Genomic DNA, 16,744 nt, shown 5'->3' with positions numbered 1-16,744 from the left:
CACACACACACACACACACACACACACACACACATACACTTCCGCACACACACACTCATGTCACTGTACTGCGCAGTGATTTCCGGCTGCGAATGGGACGGTGTTGAGGCGTATGCGTTTGTGAGCTATCGGGAGGGTGCCGGTGTCGCCTCGCAACTGCACGTCGATGACGTCTCTGTCTTCCAGCCAGCCCTCTCCTCCATCGGCACCTCGCTGACTCTGGTACGTCTGTCTGTCTGCCTGCCTGTCTGTCTGTCTGTCTGTCTGCCTGTCTGTCTGTCTGTGTGACACTCACGCCATGCATAAATGCTTGGTTGTTCTATGGCAACAGGATGATGAACGTGTTCGCGCCTTCTGCAAGAAGGTGAACCGACGACCCGTCGACACGCTTCTGTACACGTGATGTGTTGTGTATGAGTGCGTGTGTGTGCATGTGTGTGTGAAGGTGTGAAGGTGTGTGTGTGCAGGTGCGTGTACGTGGTGGATGAACATTCCGCCAGCCCACGCCAAGCTCTCCTGGCTCCCCAACGTTGTGCCCGACATCATAAACTGTTGCTGTGGCTTGTCAATTGAGGGATATTGGACAATTTGTCGTCCTTTGAAAATGCACATATGGTCTCATTTGTAAGCGCACCTCCTCAAACCCCACCAACCACTGCTGCGACCGCAACTATCACAGCCGAGCAACAAGCGAGATGTTCAGGAGCATCGTGAGCCGGCTTGCTTCGTCGAGCCAGATGGGTGTGCTTGCCGCACGCCGCAGCGTCGCCACCTCTTCTCGCTCCAGCATGGCAGCGGGCAAGCTCTTCGTGGTGCGTATTTGTGGCGGTCTGTCTGTGTCTGAGCGTGTGTGTGTGTGTGTGCAAACATGTGTGTGTACTACATGTGTGTGCAAAAATGTGTGCATCTCTTTCTCTCTCTATCAATCTATCACTCTATCACTCTATCACTCTCCCACCCCTACCCCCTTGCCTGGCTGTCTGTCTACGTCTGCGTGCTTGAGTGGCAAGTGCTTGGCGTAGCGCAAGCCAACGCCACAGCTGTGCTGCAGATACAAGTGCAAACTCACACCAACTGGTTCCATGTGCGTTTCCCCATTGCCGCACACTCCCTTCATTGTTGCTGCTTCACTTGCGGTGGTTCTCTGCTTAGCACCGCGACTCTGAGGAGAACAACGATGAGACGCCTTTCAAGTTTACAGACAGCAACATGAAGGTGTGCACGAACACACACACACACACACACACACACACACACACACACACACACACACACGCACACACACACACAAACGCGTGCCCACGCGCGCTCCCCTTTTGCTGATGGCTGACAGCATTGTTGCTTTTGTTTCACTGCACCCTGACCTGTGCTTCAATAGCGTGTTGAGGCCATCATTGGACAGTTCCCTCCAAACCACCGCAGCGCGGCATGCATCCCCGTGCTCGACCTTGCACAGCGTCAGAACAACGGTCGGCGCCACATCACCATGCATGAATGCACCCACGGCCTTGTGTGTCTCTGTGTGTGGTGGATGTGTCTGTGTGATGTGTGGATGTCTGTGTCTGTGTTTGTACGTGTGTATGTGTGTGTGCGTTTGTATGCACAGAAGAGGGGCTGCGCTGTGTGGTCGTCTGCAGCTCTGCCTGAAAAGGTTTTTCTTCGTTTGCCTTGCTCTTGCACTTGTTCACCTGGCCACGCGCACGTTTAATTGCTTCGCAGGCTGGCTTCCCCTTAACGCCATGAACGAGGTGGCAAAGATCCTGCGCATGCCCAAGATGCGTGTGTACGAGGTTGCGACCTTCTACACCATGTTCAACAGGTGTGTGTGTGTGTATGTGTGTGTGTGTGCATGTGCTTGTGTTGTTGCATGTGCCGTCCTCAATGCTTCTGGACTGCTGCCGTTTCTGTGCTACCCAAGTACTACAACTACAATTCACGTGACTGTCTTTGAGACAGAAGCTGACCTCTGCTCTCTCGCGTCTCTCACGCCCACACACACTTGCAACTGTTGCGTGCCACAGAGAGCCGGTTGGCAAGTATCACATCCAGGTGTGCACCACCACGCCCTGCATGGTTCGCGGTGCATACAAGGTCTTCGATCATCTCAAGGCCAAGCTTGGTGAGTCCTTGGTTGACCTCGACTGGTCGCGTCGCCATATTCACTCTGGAACCCGCTTGCGGCCTGCAGTTTATGCACACACACACACTCACTCACTTACTCACTGACTCACTCACTCACTCACTCACTCACTCACTCACTCACTCACTCACTCACTCACTCACTCACTCACTCACTCACTGACTCACTCACTCACTCACTCACTCACTCACTCACTCACTCACTCCACTGACATCACTGCTGCCACTACCACCACCACACCACCATCCATCAGGCCTTGAGAACGGGGAGACGTCTGATGACAAGCTGTTCACGCTGCTGGAGGTCGAGTGCCTCGGCGCATGTGCAAACGCCCCCATGATCCAGATCAACGACGAATACTACGTACGCACCCCGCTCGTTGTTGCACTGCAGTACTCTAGCCAACGCACACACACACACACACACACACACACACACACACACACACACACACACACACACACACACACACACACACACACGCACGCACGCACGCACACACGCACACACACACACACACCTCTTCACGTGCCAAGCAACATTGCTTTCCGTTTGTTGTCACCATCGTCTCTCTGCATCCCTTGCGTACATGTGCGTGTGCGTGCGCGCGTGTGTGCACACAACAGGAGGACCTGACGATTGAGGATGTGGACAGAATTGTGGATATGCTCAAGGCCGGCAAGACCCCAAAGCCAGGACCACAGTAAGCACCCTTCCCCTGCCGTTGCGTGTGCCTGCTTGTGGTCAACGTCACCACTTGTGTACACGTTGCTGCTATTGCTGCTGGCACAGCTGCATCCGCAACCACCATCTCACTCACTAACATACACACTCACCACTCACATTCAACTATCCATTGCCGTCAGGTCTGGGCGCAACGCTGCTGAGCCGTTGTCTGGACAAACAACGCTTCTGGAGACGCCGCCGCCGCCAGACCACCTCTTCCGCAAGGACGGCCAGCTCTAGGCTGCTGCACTCGTTGCACCCGATATGCAGTGGGTTCATGGGGGGGGGGTGGGAGGCTGTGTGTGTGGTTGAGCGTGATTGCCGTGTATGTGTGGGTGGAAAGGGGTCAGCTGCAATGATGTGGTGCAGTGTTGCAACAAGCCATAAAACGTGCAAGGGTTGACTGCAATGTCCATCGGATTAGATTGCCTTGCTGGTCCGTGCACTCGAGCGTACGTGCTTCATAGACTTAATCTGTGCGTGTGGCGGTCGTCGAGGAAGTGCAGTGTATTTGCTTGCAGTTGTACGATACCAACCAATCGAGAACAAGCGGGAAGAAACAGGGGAGGGTGTCGCACCATCAATACACACCAGAGGTGTTGAAGCAGGTACGAACAGGGCGGGGGGAGGGGAAGAAAGACAATGCCAGCCAGCGAAGACGGGGGCAACAGGGAGCGGGAGGGCGAGGCGCGGGTGCATGATGAGGCATGACTGACACTGCTGCAACCAGCTGGACGGCTACAACAGCGATGCACTGCGTCTGCACGCACGCAAGCACACCCACGCACACACATGATGAAACGGCGCAAACCCATCGACATGCGTCATCACCCACCCACACACGTCACGTTACAACCCAATGTACAACAACACAAGCAATACACTTGCACGGGTCCTCAAAAAAGGATGCGTCCAATATCGCCAACGTATATCGTTGGGGAAGGGAGAATAACCAAACATCGCAAGCACAACCACAGCGTGCAAAAACACACACACACACACACACACATGACATCATGTCCACAAAGCACGCCACAGCAACGCAAACACCAACACCAACGCACACCACACCACGAACTGGTGGGGGTCATGTCACATCGTTTCACAGCAAATCACATGTACAAGCACGAGAACGGCGACGCAACAGGGAACAAACCACAACAGCCCACCAGTACATGCCAAGACATGAACAAACAAAAACGAAAACAGGCCAAACGCTACCGAGAGAAAAGTAAAAAAAAAAAAAAAGGAGGGGGGGGAGGTGTTAATGGGCACGACGTGCAGTCACATTGAAGATGGAGCGGTTGAAGTGTTGTTTGGGTGAAGAGGAGTGGTGAGGGTGGTGTGTGTGTGGGGGGGGAGGGGGCGGTTTAGCGGCGACCGGCGTCGCCAGCGGGAGGGGCACGTGGGGCACCGCCACGGCCGCCAGGGCCGCCAGGGCCACGGGGACCGCGTGGTGGACGGTCACCGCGGGGTGGGCGGTCGCCAGCACGGCGCTCACGGCGCTTGTCAATGATAAGCACAGAGTCGTGCACAACAAAGGTGCCGCGCTTCTCCTCGGCAAGGCAGGCGTCGGCAGCCTGGGGCTCCGTAAACTCGACCACGGCGCACTTGAAGTTGCTGGTGTTGCTGCGGGTGCGGAAGCTGTCGACGGACTGGACGTCGCCGATGGCGCCAAACACGCCGCGCAGCTCGTCGTCCGTGGTGCTGAGGGGAACGTTCTTCACAAACAGGGAGCGGGCGTTAAACTCCTTGTCGTCGCGGTTCGGGCGGCGCGGCTTGTTCTCCTGGTTGCCGCGGCGGGGGCGGCGCTCGCCAGCGTGCTTGCCCTTGGCGCCCTGGGTCTGCTGATGCTGCTGCTGCTGCTGCTGTTGCACCTGCTGCTGCTCCGGCTCCTGCTGCGAGACGGCCTGCACATTCTCGCCCTGCTCGTCCTGGCCCTCGCCCTTCTTCTGCGGCTTCTGCTGCTTCTGCTTCTGGGCCTGCTTAGCCTTCTGGGCCTGCTTCTGGGGCTTGTGCTGGGGGCGAGCAGATGTGGCGGCAGCTGCGGGCTTTGCGGCGGCGGGGCGGGACACGAGCGCAGCCCACGACGACGGCTTGACGGCGGGGCGCACAGGGGCGGCCTCCTCGACAACAGGCTGCTCCTCAACCTCGGGCTGCTCCTGCTGCTCGGGCTCTGCCTCCGCCAGCTGCTGCGGCTCCTCAACCTCCTCCACCTGCTGCTGCTCGGGCTCTTGCTCGACAACCGGCTGGGCAGCCTCAACCGGCTCCTCAGCAACGGGCTCGGTGGCCTCGGCGACAGGTGCAGCCTCCTCAACAGCCTAGCGCAGCGCATGCAGTAGAGGCCAAAAAAACAGTCGGGGTTGAGTGTAGGCGTGGCAGAGATAAAACAGTGTTGGGGGGGGGGGAAATGAGGTTCGGAGGACGCTGGGAGAAAGTGCAGTGCATCCACACAAAGTGCAAGGGTCACCAGACACAAAAACACCAAACACCGATCAACGGCGCACAAACACATGCACACGCAGCACTTCCGCGCACGCGTGCACACACACACACACACACATACACACACCTGGACAGGCTCCTCCGGCTGCTGCTGCTGCTGCTGCTGCTGCTGCTGTGGCATGGTCTGCTGGTAAAACTGCTGCTGGGGAGCAGCGTCCTCGCGGCCGTGCAGGTACGTCAGCATGTCAAGGGCGCAGGCGTAGCGCTTGGAGTCCTTATCGCCCTGTGGTGGATGGTGGTGGGTGGTGCAGCGGAGGGTGGATTGCCGGGAGCAGAACACAAATTATGAGACGTGAGGCAGAAGCGGGCACGGCGTGGTGGCAGGTGTGGGGCAGCCGGCACAAAGTGCCATGCAACAGAAATAAACTGAGGAGCGGAACATTTGGGCGACTAGGTAGTCTTTGCCGTTTCCGTGCACATACACACATGTACACATACGCGCACACACGCGCACAATGTACGCGGGCTTGTACGGGCACCGGCACACTGCAAGCACACACGCACGGCCACTCGCTCGCGCACAATGCAAAATGCACACGCACACTCGCGCGCACAATGCACACTCACATCCTTGATGAGGACGAAGACCTGGGTGAACTTCTCGGCCTCCTTGCCGTTGGTGCTGATAAAGCCAACAAGGTGGACGGCAATGTGGCCAAGGGGCAGCTCAGCGCAGTTGATCTATGTGCAGAAGACACAAGGAAAGCACATAGAGAGAGAGAGAGAGGAGGGAGGGAGAGAGAGATAGGAGGGAGGGAAAGAAGAGGGCGTCAGGGCAGTGGTCACTCACACACGTCAAGACGAGCAACAAAACCAACCAACATGGGCAGGCAAACAATCGGCTGCATCAGAAACGGCACCGCTGCCACAACAGCAGCAGCAGCAGCAGCAGCAGCAGCAGCAAGACGGGAGTGCTTACCGAGGAGATCTCCGTGCGGGTCTGCAGGGGCTTGAGCTCGCCGGCGATGCCGTGGGTGATGTTCTCACGGCCATGGAAGGTGGTCTGCATACCAGCCTCGTCCGTGCGCACGGCGGTGGACTTTCCGAGGAGGTAGTACCTTCACATTGCATATGTGTGCGTGTGTGCGTGTGTGTGTGTATGTGTGTGTGTGTGCGTGGACGTGTCGATGGCAATCAACCCAACGAACGAGTACAGCATGTACCATGCACGTGAGAACAAACGACGATCATCCAAACTCGACAAACACACGCGCACATCTATGGCAACAAGAAAGACGTGTGTTGTGCTGCTATTGGGCGTGGATTCCATGTACACACGTCTCTTCTGTGTGATAACACACACGCACAACAGCACACGTGCGAGCGGACCCACTTCCCCCCCCCCCCGGGCCAAACCAAACGTGTGAAGCGCGCGCCCACGCTCACGCTGGTGGCTGTCCACAGTTCATCCTCCACACACACCAACACAAGCACACACACACACAAGCACATGAGGACGCACCTGCCAATGTCGCTGGGCTTCTCGTTCAGCGTCTGGTAGTAGACCTGGACGAAGAAGCGGCCAACCTGGTCGGCGACGTTAAGGTGCTCAACAGGAGTTGCCATGACGAACGGTGATGGGTGGTGGTGATGTACGCAGGGAAAGGGGCAAGCAGTGCTGGCAGCAGGCAAGAGTGTGTCTGTCGAGAGGCGAGAGTGCGAGCGTGTGTGCGCGTGGAGAAGAAGACAAACCAAAAAAAAGAGACGACTTGTGCTTATCTTTGGTGACTTTTCCAAACCCGAAACACACTACACTGCACTGCACGTGTGTGTCGTTGGAGACACGACACTCGCGAGCAAGAAGAAAAAAAAAGGGGAAGGAAAAAAAACCGTCCAGTGGCTGGGCCCGTCCCATGAGCGCAGCAAGTGAAGAAATGCCGAGTCAGCAATCGTGCCGATGACATCATTGATGTGAGCCAAACGATTGAAACGCCCGGTTCACGCTGAGTTCCTGAAAAAAAGGTGCAAATGAGCCAGAAACGATTGCTCGATGCCCTGCAATAACACATGATCTCAAGTTTCCTGGAATCGTGGTTGCAGCCATCGGGACAAGAAGAAGACAACAAGCTCACCACTCGCTGCCCTCCCCCCCTCCCCCAATTGCTTGCTCTGTTGCAAGCGGCTCGTGAACCGTGACTCAAGTCGCCCGTATCCCCATCATTTCCTCACTCGCACACAGCAGCAAACACAAACAAGTCCACTAGCACCGCGTCACGACAAGACCACCACCACCACGCGCCAGCAGCTAGCTCCGTGCCCTCCGACTCATCTTGCATTTGTGCATGCACCACCTCGCCACCGACGCCGTGGCGGCACACACAAAACACAACCTCGCCTCCTGCGTGACGGACGAAGGCGTTGTCAGTGACACCATGGACCTGTCTAGCCACGCAAACACCCCTCCGATCCCCGAAGCGCGCCATCAACCAACACAAGCAGAACAGCACGCCGCCAGGGTGTCGGCGCGCTTGGCCCAGTGCCTGCGCATCCGCGAGGATGCAGTGCCCCTCTCCGTGTGCAGCGGTGTCATTACCGTGTCCCGCATCTGGCTTCGCTCCTCTTCCCACACCCACTCCCTGCCTTCATCGCCGCGGTCATCTGTCGCTGGCGACAATTACACGCCGAGGAGTGCCACAAGCACCATGCGCAAAGTCAAGTCCCATAACGCATCAGATTCCCACCACCACCGCCACCGCCACTCTCGACGCAAGCCAAAGGTATGTATACGTACCAAGGCAATCACTGCACCTGTCACCTTGTGTCATTGTTACATCGTGTGGGTCGTGGGTGTTTTTTTTTTTTTGGTCAACCGCTGGGGCTTGAGCTTAATTGTTCAGTGCACACGATCGTTTCTGTCACCCACACTGAGCGTGGACAGTGACTGCTATGGTCACGTCGAACCCTTTCGCAGCATTGCCTCGATCGCCTTTGATCCTTTCTAGTTGATCGGTCCCACGCCCTTCTCTTTTCATCAACACCCCCCTCCCATACACACGCACACACACTTAACCCCCTCGCGCACAATACACTCCACTCCGTCTCACTAAATTAATTACTCATATTCACGCCAACTCGCATGCGCGCGCAGGAATTGTGCGATGTTCTGCGGGGCAGCCGAGGACCCCTGCCTCTGCTGGACGCCACATACACCCCAGATTGCTGCAACGATGATGCCGATTTGGCTGACCGCGCTAGCGACATTCAGTTCGTGCTGGGTGCCAGCCGTGCCAGGGCGGAGGCCATCTTGACCACGGGCGCGCGCCTGCGTGAAGACCCGCAGCTCTCATGGCGGTTCTCCCCCCACGACGCAGAGCATGACGAAATGTGCTCCTGGCGAGAGCAGCTCGGGCGACCAGAGAAGCTGATGATCTGCGTCGTCTCAGAGGACGGCTTTGACCTGGACCACCCAGCCCTGCACGAGCCCAACATTGCCGTCACCGTGCTCACAACCAACATGAAGCTGGCCCAAAACGTCATCCGCTACCGCCGCAACCATAGGCAGTTTGCTGTCTCCTGCTCCCGCGAGCTCTCCGCAGCGGAGGCACTCGACTGGGCACGCCATCGCTACACGCACGTCACCGTCGAGGCTGGGCCTCAGATGACAAACTTCCTGTTCCGTGGCCCGGCGCCCACGCCCGTGCTGTTCGACAGCGTGTGGATGGCCGCCTTTCGCTGCAAATCGCTGCCCCACCACGTGGCCCTGCACCACGGCATCAACGCCGAGGAAATCTCAGACTTTTTCGAGCAGCAGCACACACCCAAGGCCGGTGCTGTACAGCGCTCACGGCAGAAGAGGAAAGACCATCAGGCTGGCCAGCAGCACGCTCACTCGCCGCAGCAGCATCTGCGCGCGGGCGGCGCGCTCCGTGCACCCTCCACGTCCACCTCAACATACAACGCCTCCCACTCTTCTGAGTCGTCTGGTCTGGGCGCCCACCCGCCTCGGTACCCCGTCTCTGTCGCCACGCGTCAGTCGTCGACAAGCACCGCCACATCACCCAGACCTCGTTTTCCTAGTGACACAGACAGCGCGCGCAGCTTCGACCAGCGCAGCGCCACAAAGGCACCGCCGCTGTCGTCTTGCTCCTGCTGGCAGATGGGCGCGTTCCTTCGCACCCTGGACGCCCCCGGCCGCATTGAACACGCGCGGCGCATCTTTCCTAAGGCCCAGCATCAATAGCACCAGCACCAGCACCAGCACCAGCACCAGCACCACCAGCAGCAGCAGCGATTGCCTTCGCCTCGGCGCCGTTTAAGCAACCCCCCCCCCCCTCTCCCACCAAGTCCTGTCATTCTCTCTGTCCGTCTCGACAGATTGTCCTTGGTTGTTTGTTTGTTACTATATTCTCGATTGCTGCCTCGCAGTTATAATTGATGACAAGCGCCTGCGCCTTGTACACGTATTTTATTGATGGCGACGACAGCAGTGCCAACTTGGATTGCCGCGCCTGTTTGGCCGCATTCGCGACGGCAGTACTTGCATTGTCACGTGCCATGAAACAACAACAGTAAAAGCCCCAACTGTGACATGCGAACAACAACGCAAACAAGTGCTACAGCAACAGCTGGGGTCGACTGCAGCGGGCGAGCGAACAAAGCCAACAAAACAAACAAACAACACATGCACACAAAAGCAACCACACACGCACACAAACACAAGCAAGCAAACAACCAATCAATCACATGCACCTGAAGTCCAACTGTCGTGGTCGTTGGCTATGACGCATGGGTTCGCTTCTTGGTGGTCATGATGCGAAGAATGTGGCGAGCCGGCGTGACCACCTGTGTCCGCCGCACTTGTCTCCCCTCTCGAGTCGCCATGTCATAGTACTCGGCCCGCACAAAGTCACCTGCAAGCGCGTGCAGTGGCGACCCTTTCAGTATCTCGTACACGCCACCAACGGTCGTGGCAGGGCGAAGCAGAAGGCAGTGTGCCAGCACGTTGGCCGGTGCTGCCCTGGCCCTCGATGTTGTCGATTTCGTCGAGGTTGTCGTGGTGGTGCTATTGCTGCCTTTCGCAGAGGCTGTTGTGCTGCTTGCTGGTGCAGGCGAAGCATCTGCCGCCACCACTGGGCTCTGCATCGTCTCGAACGACGTGACAGGGTACACAAGCAGCGGCGGGCGCAGCTGGTGGACGGCCGTGTCAATGACAGCAAGCACCCCAGAGCCCTGGAGCATGTGCATGTGCATGCGCGAGTGAGTGAGTGAGTGAGTGAGTGAGGGAGTGAGGGAGGGAGTGAGTGTGAGTGAGTGTGAGTGTGTGTGTGTGTGTGTGAGTGTGTGCGTGTGTGTGAGTGTGTGTGTGCGTGTGTGAGTGAGAGAGAGTGTGTGTTGTTGAGCGATCACATTAGCGAGAAATTACAAGACGTCGATGCAAGTGAGTGATGGGGATCGGAAGGAGGTGCAAATCGTGCATGCAACGAGTGGACACCTGAAGGTGCTCGCTTGACGCTAGGGTGTGGAGCAGGTCAACAGCTTTGTGCACGTTTGACATCAACTCCTCTTCCTTCTTTGTTGTTGGCGGATCCTTTTTCAGCACAACTGCACCGCTGCCTCCTGTCTGATAGTCCACCAGGCCTATGGTTATCATCATCATGATTCGCAGTGGCGGATGAGCTTGCAATGCGTGTGTGGCGGCTGTGAACTTCATCACAGGCCGACGCTGGGGACGGGGAAGGTGAGAGTAGTACAACCGCGTGCACACACACAGGCAGACAAAGAAAGAGAGACACATATGCAAACGCACAGGCAGACACACACACATGCTTTGGCACCTCACCTTTTCGCCTGAGCGTGCAGAGCTGCCACTCCAGCTTGGCGCACATGGGCACAACAAGATCATTGGGAAACGTCGCCCGTACCGCGTCAACATAGTCAAGCGTCTTGTCCGCCTACAAACGCACGAACGTGTGAATGCAAATTCTGAGCCCACACTGACACGCGTGCACACACCCGTGGCTCACAACACTCGGCTCTTATCATCGAAAGCAACGCACGTACACCACCTTGTTGAGGGCAAGGAGGATGGGGAAGCGGATGCGGAGGAAGTGGGCCACGACGCGGTGCAAATCCCGCGGGCCCCATGCGAGCATGGACCGCTCGATGTCCTGATGTGAATTTGCCAAGGACATGTCATGAAGTGGGCCCCGATGAATGAAATCGACACGAAACAATCGTCGTGAGAAATTCGTTACATTAAGCATTTTGAAATCGAACTTGAAACGAAATTAGAAAGCGTCCAGAACGGAAACATCAGCAATATGGGGTGCAATCACAAACAACACAGACACACGGCCACACAGACACAGACACAGACACAGACAGACAGACAGACAGACAGACACATAGACACACACATAGACACACACGAATACACCTGAAGACTGTGTCCAGCCCGCTTCAGACTGTCAATCACCATCCCTGGGCGAGACTGATAGCCAGAGAACATATTCACAAAATGGTCCAAGCCCCTACAGCGCACGTAGTGATTGCGTGATGCTTATGAGAGAGACAAATTGGGATGTGTGCAAGAAGGTGCATGCATGCGATAAACCCGAGACGAGAAGTGCAACACAACGCATCGCGTTGTCGGTCGTACCGGAGGCACTTGTTCCACTTGGCCCGGACATTGTTGAAGATCCACCGATGTATCTCTTCCTGCACCCACTGCACATCATCAGCTGGATCGCTAATGTTGGGATAGAGGGCGGGGCGGGGAGCCGTTGCAGTTGCGGTCAGGTTGAGATGGCAAGCAAATTGGGCGAGAACAAGTGAGGATGAAGCAGTGGCGGTTTGGGTTTGGGAGTGGATGAGGCACGAAGTACACAAATTGAGGGTGGCAGGGCCAACACACACACAGACGCCCACACGTGCAAACACACAGGAACACAGAGTCACGGACAGACACAGACACAGACACACACACAGGCACAGGAACACAAACACACGCACAACAGACAGACAGACACACCCACACACAGTCACGGACACACCCACCCACACACACACACACCCACACACACACCCACACACACACACACACACACCCACACACACACCCACACACACACACACACACACACACACACACACACACACACACAAAACGCAGGACAGTGGCCGCACCGCGAGCACTGTGCATCGATAACGCCGTTCTCATCGGACATGCCCGAGGCGTCGACGACGTGGATGAGCACATCAGCATCGCACAGGTCGTTCAGGAAGGCGTTGCCTTTGCCTCGGCCCTTGTACGCGCCGGGGACCAGCCCAGCTACGTCCTTGATGATCACAGGTACCTTGTATGTGTGTGTGCGCATGCGTGCGTGAGCACACGAGCATGTGCAGATACGGCCCGGTGCAGGCCTGCTGAGTGTGCCAAACACACTTGCTTGCAGAAGAATGGTTGCACCACAGGATTGCAATGAAAGCCACGGGAGTTTCACACGGATGTACCTTTCTGCGCCTGCCAATGGCAAATCCGTGTGCAGGTGTCGACTCCACACCAGGCAGTTGCTCAGATGGGCACGGCGTGCTGTGAGATATGACGTGCGTCGCATAGGTGTGCATGTGGGCGATGAATGAGAACAGTTGTGGAGGCGCGTATGTGTGAATGAGGCATAAGCCTTCAAACGGCAATAAACAAAAGGGTGTCGAGCAACACAACAATCAAGCACATGCACGCACACAGACACGCACACACAGAGTGTCGTACGTAAAGTATCCCTGGCCGACGTTTGGGTCGATGGTGGTGAACGAGTATGCGGCAACTTTCGCCGCTTTGGAGGGGTCCTGCGGTGGTCAGTCAGTGGCATCGACAATGATGGAGGAGGTACACGCAACGGCATCAGTTGTGTACGCGGTTTACAAGGGACTCAATGTGGCATTTGTTGCATGGGTGCGTGTGTGCATATGTGTGCATATGTGTGTGCATAGTGCACCAGCGCATGCAACGACACTGCCATAACAGTCATGGCGAACCTCGCAGCTCTCTGTCTCTCTCTATCTCTCTCGCTCACATACACACACACACTCTCTCTTACTCTCTCCCCTGTCCCTCTCTTTCTCACATTTCATCCATCACCTTGGGGTCTGTAATCGCGTTGAAGAATGTGGATTTTCCGGCTGACGGTTTCCCCACCAGTCCAATCGTGTACTTCCACACGCCTGCATCAGACCCACCATGCTGTTGCTGTTGCTGTTGCTGTGCACCACCACCACCACCACCACCACCACTGCTACCGTTGGTACTGCTGCTACTACTGCTGGTGGTGTCGGGTACACTGTATGCAGGGGCGTGGCCTGCAGGGTATGCAGCAGCAACCTCGCGGTGCAGCTGTCGTATGAACAGCGACCACTTGCGCTGCTCCTCCTCATCCTCATCCTCATCGCCGCCAGTGTCCATCATGCGCGCAACCGCCGCGCGCCTGCTTTGTACGGCGTCGTTGGAGTGCACAGATGACCAAGATGGAGCGGAAGATGAGTGTGCCGAGCCCCCTCGCTGCTGCTTTGTCTTCGTCGTGCTGCTACTGCTGCTGCTGATTGACGTTGCCTGCAGGCAAGCTGTGAGGGCGGTGAGGTCCTTTGCACCGCTGGTCACGTCCGCGTGCAGCTGCTCCAGCCACTGCTGCGCCTCATCCACCAGCGTCATCACCATGCACATGCCCAGGCTGTGCGTGCGTGACAATGTGAGTGTGTGTGTGAGTGTGCGTCGTGAGGTTGCGGGGACATGGATGGGCAGAGGTGAGCAGAGGTGTGCTGTTGAGTGCGCATCGATGAGAGAAGAAAGATGACGCGAGAGAAGAGGCAACGACACACACGTACGCACACACACACGCACACACACGCACGGACACAGACAGGTGCACAGACAGACAGACAGACATACACACACAAGCAAACAAGCAAACAAACACAAATACACAGGCAGACGCACGCGTCTTTGGCGACAGTTGAGAGGTGCGCAATGGCATCAGCAGCGAGCTGTCGTTCCACGTCACTGCCGTCCTTGACGCCAACCAGGGGCCCGACGTGCGACAATTGCATCACGGGCGCAGCATCGGGATACGCCTCCACAAACGTAACCGTGAGTGCTGGCTGCAGGTGCGCGCGCGTGTCCTTGGCAGACGTGTCGTCGTCATCGTCGTCGTCGTCGACGTCGTTGCTGATGGAGGGGTGGAGGGTGATGGTGATCATGGGTGGACGCTGCTGTAACAGCTGGAAGTCCGTCTGCACACGTACATGTGTGTAAATTGTGTGTGTGTGTGTGAGTGAGTGCGTGTTCACCGCGTTGTGTTGCGTGTTGTGAAGCACATTGCGTTGCGTTTGTGTCGTGGGAGTGAGCGAGATGATGTCAGCTATCCATTCTGCCACGCTGACGGCAAGTACTTCAACGAATGCACACATTCAAACACAACCATCCGCAACCGCACACACATACACACACGTGCGGACACGTACGTCGTAGATGGCTTCGAGGGACTCGAGCTCGTCCTGTTGCTCCTCCCTGTCAACACACACACACACACACACACACACACACACGCACACGCACCCACGCACAAAAACGTGAGTGCATGTAGGCACGTGATGCGTGCACGTCGACGAACGAGCACGTGTTGGCAAGATTGAAGCACCTCTTAGACAATGCATGAGCAACTGTTGACAGTGACGCATGCGTGCGGTCACTGACGTTGGGGAGAACGGACGTGGAGGTTCAGCTGCCTTATCACCATCGCCATCGCCATCAGCAATGACTTCTCCACTGTCGACATCACCGTCGTTGTCACTCAAGGCCGCACGAACGAACGCCGACAGCGCCGCCACCTCCTCCGATCGTGACGGGAATACGTGCGCTGGTGGTGTCATCATGTGTCAAGAACAGTTCCGCAAATGCACCACAGTTGACGCGATACGGGCGAGGGTACGTGAGAACTGTTGGTCTACGCTGCTTGTGTTGTTCCAAGGAGAAGTTGCGCGTGCAGTCCAAGCGTTCACACTACAAACGACAGCCATGTTCACACCGCACCTTTATCGTGTCGGTAAACGGTTGCGTGGTGGAAGGCTTGTGCCAGCTTCTCGCTCGACTGCGGGGCAACGACAACATCTGCTGTGCCAATGAAGTGCAGCGACGGCACACTGCACTGCCTGCAGAGCGCAGCGCACGTGGAGGCGTGGGTTAATGGAAGCGTGACAGGCACAATCTCGCGTGTGCGTGCGTGTGTTGTGTATGTGTGTGTGTTTGTGTTTTGTGTGTGTGCGTGTGTGTGCTTGTGTTTGTGTGACTACCATTAGGGCACACCTTGGCACACACATTGCCCAGCCCCAAGTGGTGTCGTGTACGCTGCGCGTACTTACTTGTCAGGAGAGAGGATGCCGTGTGGCGAAGCAGGCGTCGTCGGCAGGTGATCGTGAGGGGCGCCAGCAATGGCGATGAACTTGACGCTTGCAAGCGCGGCCGCCAGTGTTGGATATGCATCGCTCTGCTGGCTGATGTGCTCGCGGTTGCAGGCCAGCAGCGCAGCAAGGGCTCCGCCCTGGGAGAAACCGAAGATGCCGCTCAGAGCTGGCACGCCACGCTGCCGCAAGAACTCGTCCAGCTGCTGAAGCGTTGTCGTCCACGCTGCACATGTAGTTGTTTGTGGGTGACATTGTGTGTGTGTGTGTGTGTGTGTTGTGATTGCGTGAGTGTATGAATGTGCGTTGGTCGGGTAGTTGTGAGCCTCGCGAGTGAATGTGTGCAAGTATGTACGTAAGTGTGTGTGTGTGCTTGCGTGTGTGTGTGTGTGTGTGTGTGTGCGTGTGTGTGTGTGTTTGCGTGTGTGTGTGTTTGCGTGTGTGTGTGTTTGCGTGTGTGTGTGTGTGTGTGCGACAGTGCAGATCAGCACACCAGGTTGACTTGCAGCAATGCACCGTGTGACGTACCTTGTGTGGAGGAGTCGTTCCACCATGATCGCATGGGAATGTCATCGCCATCCTCAATGGGCAGCTCAAATGGGGCATCTGGAAAATGAAACCTACAAATCGTGCGAGGGGGAGGGAGAGGTGAGCGCATCAGGGAATGACCCATGCACACATGCACGAGTCGAATCGTCAGCGCGTGGCACGTCTGCAAATGCCCTCAAAGCAGCAGCACAGCGTGTGTTCGACGTGCATGTCACCCCGGGCTGCACCAACGCACAGACACAAGCATACACAAGGACACAAGAACACAGAGACACACACAGACACACAGACACACAGACACACACACAGCAACACACAGCAACAGACACAGCAACAGACACAGCAACACACAGCAACACACACACACACACAGACACACACACACAGACACACACACACAGACACACACACAGACACACACACAGACACACA

General features: G+C 56.7%; 5 protein-coding genes across 5 annotated transcripts in view; 3 read left to right on the top strand and 2 right to left on the bottom strand.

Moving 5' to 3' along the window:
- The window catches only part of PTSG_08640 (uncharacterized protein), a 2,512-nt gene extending 1,951 nt beyond the window's left edge, over positions 1-561 (top strand). The window contains exons 6-7 of the mRNA XM_004990373.1: positions 77-222; positions 332-561. Coding sequence (XP_004990430.1) covers positions 77-222; positions 332-403 — 218 coding nt within the window. The 3' untranslated portion in view covers positions 404-561. The remainder of the gene's footprint in view (positions 1-76; positions 223-331) is intronic.
- Positions 562-607: 46 nt separating this feature from the next.
- Positions 608-3,462, top strand: PTSG_08639 (NADH dehydrogenase flavoprotein 2). The gene is made up of 8 exons (XM_004990372.1): positions 608-812; positions 1,153-1,215; positions 1,379-1,469; positions 1,720-1,819; positions 2,022-2,119; positions 2,394-2,503; positions 2,767-2,843; positions 3,007-3,462. Exons 1-8 carry the CDS (start codon positions 696-698, stop codon positions 3,104-3,106), a joined length of 756 nt encoding a protein of 251 aa, XP_004990429.1. The 5' UTR covers positions 608-695; the 3' UTR covers positions 3,107-3,462.
- PTSG_08638 (uncharacterized protein) lies at positions 3,359-7,081 on the bottom strand. Its single transcript, XM_004990371.1, has 5 exons — positions 6,834-7,081; positions 6,291-6,429; positions 5,939-6,052; positions 5,439-5,594; positions 3,359-5,187 (listed from the first exon to the last, which is right to left on the bottom strand). The coding sequence occupies exons 1-5, from the start codon at positions 6,935-6,937 to the stop codon at positions 4,237-4,239; spliced, it is 1,464 nt and encodes a 487-aa protein (XP_004990428.1). The 5' UTR covers positions 6,938-7,081; the 3' UTR covers positions 3,359-4,236.
- Positions 7,082-7,359: 278 nt separating this feature from the next.
- On the top strand, positions 7,360-9,582 carry PTSG_08637 (uncharacterized protein). Its single transcript, XM_004990370.1, has 2 exons — positions 7,360-8,088; positions 8,460-9,582. The coding sequence occupies exons 1-2, from the start codon at positions 7,654-7,656 to the stop codon at positions 9,549-9,551; spliced, it is 1,527 nt and encodes a 508-aa protein (XP_004990427.1). The 5' UTR covers positions 7,360-7,653; the 3' UTR covers positions 9,552-9,582.
- A 147-nt stretch (positions 9,583-9,729) lies between these two features.
- Positions 9,730-16,744, bottom strand: part of PTSG_12765 (uncharacterized protein) — a 7,239-nt gene continuing 224 nt past the window's right edge. Inside the window, exons 2-17 of the mRNA XM_004990369.1 lie at positions 16,292-16,383; positions 15,725-15,989; positions 15,396-15,514; positions 15,060-15,222; positions 14,828-14,873; positions 14,304-14,596; positions 13,452-14,037; positions 13,083-13,159; positions 12,824-12,902; positions 12,497-12,666; positions 11,970-12,059; positions 11,748-11,841; positions 11,377-11,478; positions 11,151-11,262; positions 10,803-10,948; positions 9,730-10,540 (exon numbers count right to left, since the gene is read on the bottom strand). Coding sequence (XP_004990426.1) covers positions 10,088-10,540; positions 10,803-10,948; positions 11,151-11,262; positions 11,377-11,478; positions 11,748-11,841; positions 11,970-12,059; positions 12,497-12,666; positions 12,824-12,902; positions 13,083-13,159; positions 13,452-14,037; positions 14,304-14,596; positions 14,828-14,873; positions 15,060-15,222; positions 15,396-15,514; positions 15,725-15,989; positions 16,292-16,383 — 2,887 coding nt within the window. The 3' untranslated portion in view covers positions 9,730-10,087. The remainder of the gene's footprint in view (positions 10,541-10,802; positions 10,949-11,150; positions 11,263-11,376; positions 11,479-11,747; positions 11,842-11,969; positions 12,060-12,496; positions 12,667-12,823; positions 12,903-13,082; positions 13,160-13,451; positions 14,038-14,303; positions 14,597-14,827; positions 14,874-15,059; positions 15,223-15,395; positions 15,515-15,724; positions 15,990-16,291; positions 16,384-16,744) is intronic.

This window comes from Salpingoeca rosetta (genome assembly GCF_000188695.1).
Source record: "Salpingoeca rosetta unplaced genomic scaffold supercont1.24, whole genome shotgun sequence".
Taxonomy (NCBI): Eukaryota; class Choanoflagellata; order Craspedida; family Salpingoecidae; genus Salpingoeca; species Salpingoeca rosetta.
This window is presented reverse-complemented; position numbering and strand designations above follow the sequence as displayed.

Coding starts and splice junctions, on each gene's coding strand:
- PTSG_08639 (XM_004990372.1), top strand. CDS start 696: ATGTTCAGGAGCATCGTGAGCCGGCTTGCTTCGTCGAGCCAGATGGGT. Junction 1,216..1,378: donor TTACAGACAGCAACATGAAG/GTGTGCACGAAC, acceptor GTGCTTCAATAG/CGTGTTGAGGCCATCATTGG. Junction 2,504..2,766: donor AGATCAACGACGAATACTAC/GTACGCACCCCG, acceptor TGCACACAACAG/GAGGACCTGACGATTGAGGA.
- PTSG_08638 (XM_004990371.1), bottom strand. CDS start 6,937: ATGGCAACTCCTGTTGAGCACCTTAACGTCGCCGACCAGGTTGGCCGC. Junction 5,595..5,938: donor TCTTCGTCCTCATCAAGGAT/GTGAGTGTGCAT, acceptor CATCCACCACAG/GGCGATAAGGACTCCAAGCG. Junction 5,188..5,438: donor AGCCGGAGGAGCCTGTCCAG/GTGTGTGTATGT, acceptor GCGCTGCGCTAG/GCTGTTGAGGAGGCTGCACC.
- PTSG_08637 (XM_004990370.1), top strand. CDS start 7,654: ATGCACCACCTCGCCACCGACGCCGTGGCGGCACACACAAAACACAAC. Junction 8,089..8,459: donor ACTCTCGACGCAAGCCAAAG/GTATGTATACGT, acceptor ATGCGCGCGCAG/GAATTGTGCGATGTTCTGCG.